At 44.0% G+C, this 10,060-nt stretch overlaps 1 protein-coding gene and 1 pseudogene across 2 annotated transcripts; both read left to right on the top strand.

Moving 5' to 3' along the window:
* Nucleotides 1-797: 797 nt before the first annotated feature.
* LOC136524041 (actin-2-like) lies at nt 798-4,150 on the top strand. Of its 2 annotated transcripts, none has more exons than XM_066517527.1 (5): nt 798-971; nt 2,340-2,420; nt 2,525-2,918; nt 3,205-3,818; nt 3,910-4,150. In XM_066517527.1, exons 2-5 carry the CDS (start codon nt 2,361-2,363, stop codon nt 3,973-3,975), a joined length of 1,134 nt encoding a protein of 377 aa, XP_066373624.1. In that variant the 5' UTR covers nt 798-971; nt 2,340-2,360; the 3' UTR covers nt 3,976-4,150. The 2 variants fall into 2 exon arrangements, with proteins under 2 accessions (XP_066373624.1, XP_066373628.1); XM_066517531.1 differs by lacking the exon at nt 798-971 and adding an exon at nt 1,040-1,218.
* Nucleotides 4,151-4,683: 533 nt separating this feature from the next.
* LOC136524030 (G-type lectin S-receptor-like serine/threonine-protein kinase B120) lies at nt 4,684-9,731 on the top strand (annotated as a pseudogene).
* Nucleotides 9,732-10,060: the final 329 nt, after the last annotated feature.

Here is a 10,060-nt window from a genome sequence, read left to right as displayed (position 1 = left end):
TTTTAGCTCAAGAATTTGTCTACAAATAAATCAATATCTAAGAGGTTGAATGGTTCACCAGTCCATTTATTTTTCTTGAAGTCTGCTCGCATTTGCTGCACCCCCTCCTGTCTCCCAATGCAGTGTTGAGTTGATCTACAATTGGACGTGTGTAGCAAATGCTATATAAGTGTGCTATTAGAACAATCATCGACCAGTGTGTAATTACTCTAGTTAATAAGGGGTAATATGATATTTTCTCTATCATACTAATCTGTCACAAAATTGCTAAGAATTTATTTATTTAAGGACGGATAGATTACCACAGAGACCAATAAGAAGCCAGTAGTAGCAAATACTAAAGAGCAGCTGTAAAGACTAATTATTAACAGCTAACTATTATTTTTATGGATCCAAATAGCTCCTATAGATCCTATGCCTTCGCTCGATGGATACATGGAAAATGGAATCGCAACAAAACAAAGGAAAATATGATACATCAATGATATTAAAGCTCCCTTTGACATGGCTCATCCAAAACAGCTTTATCGGTGAAGCCAAATCTGATGAAGTCAGAAAAACTGGTTTTTCCCGTCTTCTAGTTCATTTTAATCCCGACTTATGAAACGGCTTCATACTACAGTACCTCAATTTACGCAAAATAGATGAAGCCGAAGCCGGCATAAATCGTGTCAAAGAGGCCCTTGAAGAGAAAAAGAAAAGAAATGTGATTCTCTACGGTGCCCCAGCCCAGGTGGACAAATTATTCCGCGTTGGCACGGCCGCCCTCCAACAACTTTCCAGTGCGGCAACTGGCATCCTTTACACCTCATTCCCACCGCCACCACCTCCACCGTTGCCACCCCAGCACGCTCTCGCCGTCGCCACGCCCTATATCTCGCGCCTCTCGCCTCCCACTCTTTCTCCATCCGCCCGCTCGCCTCCCTGCTACGCTTCGTGCCGCCGCCGCAACCTCTTCCTTCCCGTTCCAGGTGAGCGAATCGGGGGGCCCTTGCCGTACTTCTTTAATGCTGCTGTTCCTTCTTGTTGTTGCTGCCGAGGATGTCTAGAGGACTGAAGGCTGGGTGATAGGATGCACTGGGGTCTGGGGGTTCGCTGGTTGTGTCATGTTCTGGTAGACTGTTAGGTGCTGGATCCGTAGTAGGAGTAAGGTTCGCCAAAGTTGCTGAGACTTTCTTGGTGACCTGTGGATGCTTTGATCCTATGTTTATTTTCAAGGTGGCTAGTAGTATTACACTAGATCTCTTTGTAAATTTTCGGTATTAATATTAGCCTGTTGTAATAGATCCATAGTTCTTCTGTGCAAGTGAGCTCTACAGGGCTCTTTGTGATTAGAATTTCAATCTATCTATAGGAACGAAATTTGTGATCTTCATGTTTACAGTCGTTTAATGACCACGAAACTGTATTGGTCCTCATTTGAAACTTCGGAAACTATGGCCTTATTTTTTTTGTTGGTTTTATAGTTCCATCTGGCTATAGAAATCTTGGCCAAGTTTGTGCTCCTGTAGAGCAGTATAGGCTTATAGCCAAATGTTGCTTCAAGATTCCTTAAATGTTCGAAAATGTTATATGACTTGACTCATGTCCACAAATCATGGAGATGGAATTCTTTCCACCCAAAAGGGGAAGGGTCATGAAGTTTGTGTACTGGACATAGATGCGCTTGTGCTGGATTCCTTGAGCTGTCTGCTGTCGGATGCATCAAATGCCTTCTGATCAGAAAATGGTCAGTTGTGAGGAATCATAACTGGCCGCAATTGGAAGTGCTGGAGCAGCACTACTCAGTAAAACCTGTAGAAATCAAGCAGCATCAGCCGCCGCAGCTGTGGTAGAAGTGCAGCCGGTTGTGAGGAAATCACAACTTTGTTTTCAATAATTGACCATGTGTTTGACTAAATCTGCAGGGACTGGTGTCATTCATTGTGCTATTGCACAAAGCGTTTGCATGTGTTGGAGTTTAGATGCTCCAGAGTCCACACCAGCGTGACTTTTTTTTTGTATATTTACAACTAATATAAAACTAATTGTAAATTAATTATTTAGTTGCACAAAGGGTTTTATTCTTGTAATATTAGCGGTTTCTGATTACACTTAATTTGTTTTTGCTTGATCTCACAGTTACCATTGCTTGTGTTTTGGTTATAAATATTAGTACTCAATGGGAATTTATTAGCCTCTTTTTCTGAGTCAATAGATAATAGCCTGTTAAGATGTGATTCATGTCTTCTGTTGGGTGTAGGCACATCAGCCTTTTCTCTCTTACTGAAGTAATTAGCGCATATTTGTCTACAGTCTTGGTAAATGTTGCTCCTGACAAATTGTTATCATTCATGCAGATTGCAGGTCATTTAACATAAATGGCTGACGCAGAAGACATTCAGCCCCTTGTCTGTGACAATGGAACCGGAATGGTCAAGGTAATTGTGGCCACTTGGCATCATATTCTCTACTGATTTTTTTTCAGACAACTTTCATAATTTGATTTTCAGTCAATGTTAAGTAACTTTGTCATCTCTTATAGGCTGGGTTTGCTGGAGATGATGCTCCCCGTGCTGTTTTCCCAAGTATAGTTGGTCGTCCACGCCACACTGGTGTCATGGTTGGGATGGGACAGAAGGATGCTTATGTTGGTGATGAGGCCCAATCCAAGAGGGGTATCCTGACTTTGAAGTACCCCATCGAGCATGGAATTGTAAGCAACTGGGATGACATGGAGAAGATCTGGCATCACACCTTCTACAATGAGCTTCGTGTAGCACCAGAAGAGCATCCAGTTCTGCTTACAGAGGCTCCTCTTAACCCTAAGGCTAACAGGGAAAAGATGACACAAATCATGTTTGAAACCTTCAGTGTTCCTGCTATGTACGTTGCTATTCAAGCTGTCCTTTCCCTATATGCTAGTGGCCGTACCACTGGTAAGTGATCAAACAATCAGCATTTTATTCGTGTGCATTCATCTTGCTGCTCTGGAATCTTAATCTAGTGGGAACAAATTGACCAATGGTGAAATGTGATATTTGCGGACCACAAATAGCTAAAACGAAATCTGATTCAATAAAATCTTCTTCAAAAGAACACCTGAACCAAAATTTTTTTATCATTGCTGCATAAATGATATGGGGATTGAAATGGATAGAAATATTTTTCTTTTTGTTTCATTCAGTTGCTCAATGTACATCGGGATTTTGTTTTGGTTGACAGGTATCGTCCTGGATTCTGGAGATGGTGTCAGTCACACTGTCCCAATCTATGAAGGCTATGCCCTCCCGCATGCCATTCTTCGTCTCGATCTTGCTGGTAGGGACCTCACTGATTCCCTCATGAAGATCCTGACCGAGAGGGGCTACTCTTTCACAACCACTGCTGAGCGGGAAATTGTCCGTGACATCAAGGAAAAGCTTGCATATGTCGCGCTCGACTATGAACAAGAACTCGAAACCGCCAAGAGCAGCTCATCAGTCGAGAAGAGCTATGAGCTGCCTGATGGGCAAGTGATCACCATAGGCGCAGAGCGCTTCAGATGCCCAGAGGTGCTCTTCCAGCCATCCTTCATCGGTATGGAAGCTCCAGGAATCCACGAGACGACCTACAACTCCATCATGAAGTGCGACGTCGATATCAGAAAGGACCTGTACGGCAACATCGTCCTCAGTGGTGGATCCACCATGTTCCCTGGCATCGCCGACCGCATGAGCAAGGAGATCACCGCGCTCGCGCCAAGCAGCATGAAGATCAAGGTCGTTGCCCCGCCAGAGAGGAAGTACAGCGTCTGGATCGGAGGATCAATCCTTGCATCCCTGAGCACATTCCAGCAGGTAACACCAAGTTCTCCAACGGGTATTTCGTATCCACTATCTAAGTTTATTTGTGAAGCTCTGACATTAAGTTCTTCTTTTCCCGGTGCAGATGTGGATCTCAAGGGCTGAGTATGATGAGTCTGGTCCAGCTATTGTCCACAGGAAGTGCTTCTAGACGTCACCTAGCCTTATTCTGCTCGTGGAAATATCTTTGTTTGATGATGCTATAACTCGCAGTTTTTGTGTATGCCATATATATATATCCATATCCGGTAACATTGTGGAGTCAGCCGAGCACTGTATGAAGTATGTAGTTTGGTTTGATATATATTGATTGGATTATTACTCAATTCTATCATGGGTTCTTGGATGGCTGGAATGTGCATGATTCTTTTGATTTTTTAACATTATGGTACCCCGTAGCAAAGTTGGCGCTTGCAACATCGTTTCTCTTGCTGTACATTGTTCATTCTCTGACAGTCTGACTGCCTTGGGCACCGGCGTGTTGCTTCTCCAATTCTTCTTGTCGCGATTATGTTCGCAGGCCCACAGGCATGGAAGAAAAGAACAGGGAGAGAAGTGCGCCCCCCGTAGCTGATTAGGTGGGCACTGGGCAGCTCAGCTGCATCTCGTCGTGCTGTGCGACTCGTGCGTCGGCGCAGTTCCTCACCTTCTCTAGCACCGGGCAGAGATGTCGGAAACTGGAATACTTCAGCCGTAGGCCCTACCTGCAGTTCAGCCTCGTTTACGCTATGGCCAACCACGGTAGAATTGTGATGCCGAAGCCTGAAAGGAATAGAGATGGCTGACGCAGCTCTGAAAGTTAAGCAGATGGGATGGGATTAGCAGCGCCACTCATCTAAAACCACATTTATGACTCTCATCAGCAGTTTTCACACGAGTCTTCGCGCGAATATACCTCGTCTTCCAGCGGATCGGCAGCTGATCGACCTTGGAGAAACTCGACCAGCTGCTCTGATGCGCTTAGATCAAGAGGATTCGAACGTCGCTGCAATCACAGCCGCCTTGACGGTGTACTGAACTACTGCAATCATCAGCCGCCTGTTCGTCTCTCCCGTGATTCTCGTTTCTATGATCCAATCCATCGTATTCATCGTTTCGTCCTCGATCTTTCTTTTACGAGTTGATTCTTGCATGCAGGAGGGCTAGCTTGGGAGTGAAGATCTACTGATTCCCCACTCCCCAACAAATCTCCAGCATGTCCAAGCCAAGCTCACCCTCCTCTTTGCCTCAGTGTCCCACTGACAACTAGAGAGGTTGAATCCTTACTCTCCCGCAAAGCAGGGCACATCAATGGGTTTCCTTCCAATCTACAGAATCATCTTGCTTTGTTTTTGTTCGTCTAGCTTATTGCCTCCTCCTGTATCATCAGACAGCCGCCTTCTTCCCAACAAGCCGCTCACTGTTGGAAGCACAATCATCTCCGATGATGGCACTTTTGCCCTGGGTTTCTTCTCCCCGTCCAATATGGTACAACAACAGCCCCAAGGACAACGTCTTGTGGGTTGCCAATCGTGCAACACCAGTCAGCGACCCTTCCTCTGCAACACTTGCCATGTCAAATACATCCAATCTTGTTCTGTCCAGTATTAAAGGTACGCTTTGGACGGCAAACATCAGATCTGCATCGGAGACCACCGCTGGAGAAGCCAGGCTTGACAATACTGGAAATTTTATCCATCGGATATCAGAGGGCGTCGTCTTATGGCAAAGCTTCGATTACCCGGCCGACACTCTTCTCCCTGGCATGATACTTAGGGTCACCCACAACAGACATGCACTGCAACGGCTGGTTTCTTGGAAGGGTCCCCAAGACCCAACCCCGGGCAGCTTCTCCTACGGTGCAGATCCTAATGAGTTCCTGCAAAGGTTTATCTGGAATGGCTCGATACCATACCGGAGAAGTCCGGTGTGGAATAACTACTTGGTAGTTGGGCCATATATCAAGTCCACTATCTACTTCACAGTTAGCCGTGATGATGGTGAGATCTATATGTCCTTTGGCATACCCGGTAGCTCCTCATCGTCAACTGTCATCAAGATCAAAATGGACTACTCAGGAAAGATAGAAACCCTAACCTGGAATAGCAACATTTTGGAGTGGGATGTCGTGGAGGCAGAGCCTAGCCATGAATGCAGTACATATGGATATTGTGGTCCGTTTGGGTACTGTGACAACACAGAGCCTAATGCGACATGCAAGTGTGTCGACAGTTTTGAACCAATAAGCAACAAAGGCACGAGCAATGGAAAGTCCCCAGAAGGATGCCGCCGCAAGGAGACACTAAGATAGTAAGATGTGGTGAAGAAAATACTAGTTTCCTAACTTTGACGGCCATGAAGATTCCCGACAAGTTCGTGTATGTCAAGAATAGAAGCTTTGACGAATGCACAGCGGAATGCACTAGCAACTGCTCCTGCACAGGTTACGCTTATGCCAATATGAGCACCACGGCTATCAACGGGGATGACACAAGGTGCCTATTATGGATGGGAGATTTGATTGACACAGAGAAGCGCATTGGAGGAGGAGAAAATCTTTACATTCGGGTAAACAGATCAAGTGGTATAATTTCTGCTTCTCTTTCTTTCTCTTCAGGTCCAGAAAGGACCAATCATATGCTCGATCGTACTGCTCCACACAGCATCACCAGCATGAATAAGCTCTAAATAGTTATTAGTGGCAGCAAAAGAAAACAGAGTTGACCTAAGATTTGATAATACCTGGTATATATGAGTTGAAAGAGGATAAAAGGCGCATTCATTTTGACCATGTTGTCTCCTTAAAAAATATAAAAAAGTACTCAAGGTAGCTTGTTTCGGAAAAGGTCAGTGAAAATTATGTTTGTTGATTGCCATCATTAAGGTGACCAGTTCTGACAAAACACCACAATTCCACAAGTGCCTATATTAACTTCATGTTCTGAGGTATTGAAATCACGTCACCCCTAACTAGATTCACAATTTTATAGGAGAATATGTAGTGTAAATATTAAAGCGCTTTCGTAAGATAGTTTCTAAGTTCACAATTTATAGGCTGCATGGAGTTGGCTTAAGTTGAAGTAAATTACAGTCTTATAAGGGTACCTTCATGTGTTGGCTTATGTTATTTCCACCTTTGTTTATATTGTACATATGAGGAGCAAACTATATAATAACAAAATCAACACTTGTGATAAAAGAAATTTAAGGTATTTTAAACATCAAGCAAAACATTCCTTGTCTGCCCAATGCTAATATAATGCCAGACTAAGTAATGTGATTGTTCATGTGGTTTTGCATATACAACCTGTGAGAAATATTTGGTTTGCTGTCTAATTAAGCAGGTTATAATCCCCTTTATGTGACAATTTTGGACAGATAAAAGAGGAGCAATATCCTGAAAATTACTCTGCCAGTTGTATCAAGTTTTTTCATACTCGTGTTCATGTGGCTTGTTTGGATCTGTAACTCACGAGGTACAAGTTCCCTACTATCGTTGTGTATTTTCCCCAGGAATGTCTGCATATGTTCTCTATTTCATATGCAGTCTTCTTTTATTAGCTTTAACATAGTATCATTATTCCTGTCAGTCAAACAAAGAAATAAGAAAACATGGAAGAAGATAGTTCTGAACATTTCTGATGAACTCGGGGATGGGAAGCTTCCCTCTATTAGCTTCAGAGAAATTGTACTAGCAACAAACAATTTTTCTAGCTCCAACATGCTTGGACACGGAGGTTTTGGACATGTTTATAAGGTAATGATTAATATTTTCTTATAGTAGAAACCGCTGTATTTCCTATTTGGTTTGGTCTAAGAAATATCCGAATATGCGATTGTGCAGGGAACATTAGAATGTGGTAAAACAATTGCTGTGAAAAGGCTTAGTAAGGGTTCTGGCCAGGGGGTATTGGAGTTCAGAAATGAAGTAATTCTCATCGCCAGGTTGCAGCACAGAAACCTAGTTAAACTTCTTGGTTTCTGCATTCATGGAGATGAGAAACTATTGATATATGAATACTTATCAAACAAAAGTTTGGATGCCTTTCTTTTCAGTATGTTCTGCTTTTTCTTGCTAAATTTCAGTAATTATTAATTAAATCAACAAGCATGGCTGATGTTATCCCTCAATTTGTGCTACTGCTGGCAGATTCCACAAGAAAACCATCGCTTGATTGGTCAACAAGATTCAATATAATCTTAGAGATAGCTAGAGGACTTCTTTATCTTCATCAAGATTCAAGGCTGAAGATAATCCTCAGGGATCTCAAAGCAAGCAACATATTATTGGATGATGAAATGAGCCCCAAGATATCTGATTTTGGTATGGCAAGAATTTTTTATGGCAACCAGCAACAAGGAAACACCAACCACGTTGTTAGCACATAGTGAGTGATATATATAACATTAATGAGCTTTACGATACTGTTATTGTGGTTGAACTAAAATAAGTTGGGTTTTTAATAATGGGCCAATATTTCAAACAGTGGTTACATGTCACCTGAATATGCTTTGGAAGGAGTGTTTTCTGTCAAGTCTGATGTGTATAGCTTTGGAGTTTTAGTTCTAGAGATTGTGAGTGGCTCAAAGATCAGCTCTATGCACATGACAGAAGATTACCCCAACCTTATAGCCTGTGTAAGTATTACGAAATACACAAATAACTGTAATTAATTTGTAGATTTGTATCTTGATGGATGGGATATGATCGATGCAGGCTTGGAGCTTATGGAAGGATGGGAATGCAAAAGAATTTGTTGACTCATCCATTGCGGATAGTTGTTCACTTGATGAGGCTTCACAGGGCATCCATATTGGGCTCTTGTGTGTTCAAGACAACCCAAATGCTCGGCCACTCATTTCATCAATTGTGTCAGATTCTGGAGAATGGAGATACGTCACTTCCACCTCCAAAACAGCCAATTTATTTTGCAGAAAGGAATTATGGAACTGACGGAGCAGCAGAAGCTATTGTGAATTCTGCAAATACTATGAGTGTTACAACCTTGGAGGGACGCTAGAAGTATAATTCCTGCAAATACCAATGCAAACACATGAGAAAGCAACATTTCAATCTACATAGTAAGCAGTAGCTCAGATAGTGCATTTCTGCCGCAATGGCTTCCATATCAAAATGTGGGAAGTGTAGAAGGAACAGAATTAGTGGAAATGGTCGATTATATTGCTGAGCCTCAGATCCGGAGTATGTAGGAGTACATTGCTTATAAGGTAAGCCGGGATTACACGGTGCTAATCTTCCTTATTTGGAGATGTGTAATGTGGGATTCTTGCATAGTTCTCGTGAAATTCATGTCTTCCAGATGGGGCCTTGAGTTTACTACATGTATCAAGTGCCAATACTCCATAGTACAGTAGTACTGAGCACTTTTCAGCTAGGCCCTTTCTGGTTTGACATAGTATAGGCATTTCTTTAACCAACAATAAAAACGATTATGTATATGCTTTCTGTTTTTTCTTTAAAAATGAACATTAAATTGTGAACAGGCAGTTGATAGTTGTGTGTGGCAGCGAGGAGCGAGGCAGGCAGGCAGCAAGTCGGAGCTGTGCTTCAGTGCTTGTGCCTCAGTGCTCAGGCTGGCTAGCCTATGGCGCGGTGGCAAATCCTGCTGCCGGATTGGGCGAACCAGATAGGGCGAGAGAACGGCACAGCTGACCTGCTGCCGGGAGCAGCTGCCCTCGTCCGTCGGCCCGCTCCCTCGGGTCTCTCCATCGCTGCTGCTCCGCTGGACTGGAACCCATCTCTCAGACCTCTGTCTCGCTGGCTTGCGCGCACGGGGCCGCGGGACGACAAGCATCGCGGTCCATTGTTTATCTCGCCAAGCTGGCCACTCGGCAAATCCTGCCTTCGGGCAGCAGCCAGCAGATGGTGGCTGGCCAGGTTTCTGGTTTGAGAAAGCCCGGCGGTTTGGCCGCAGTCCACCCCCCGCAAACCGGAACTGGAACGAGGTTGTTTGACAGTTGTTCACTCGGTTGTTCACTCGCGCCTTATGCCCTTATCCCAAGTCCAGAGTACCAACCTCGCGCACGACCAATCCTGTCAGCGCTGCGCCAACCTCTCGTTGACAACCCCGGCATGTCCGCCATCGACAGAGCTGTTCCCTACTGAACTATTTGTCATACGCCACGGCGCAACTCCATAGACCATAGTAGTACCCCCTACCGCTACTCCGCTAGTGGACACTGGCTGGGTCTCCACTTGTTTTGCTCGCATGCCGGGATGCCCAAAACAGCAGCGC

Source organism: Miscanthus floridulus, chromosome 2 (genome assembly GCF_019320115.1).
Source record: "Miscanthus floridulus cultivar M001 chromosome 2, ASM1932011v1, whole genome shotgun sequence".
Lineage (NCBI taxonomy): Eukaryota > Viridiplantae > Streptophyta > Magnoliopsida > Poales > Poaceae > Miscanthus > Miscanthus floridulus.
This window is presented reverse-complemented; position numbering and strand designations above follow the sequence as displayed.

Coding starts and splice junctions, on each gene's coding strand:
- LOC136524041 (XM_066517527.1), top strand. CDS start 2,361: ATGGCTGACGCAGAAGACATTCAGCCCCTTGTCTGTGACAATGGAACC. Junction 2,421..2,524: donor ATGGAACCGGAATGGTCAAG/GTAATTGTGGCC, acceptor CATCTCTTATAG/GCTGGGTTTGCTGGAGATGA. Junction 2,919..3,204: donor TGCTAGTGGCCGTACCACTG/GTAAGTGATCAA, acceptor TTTGGTTGACAG/GTATCGTCCTGGATTCTGGA.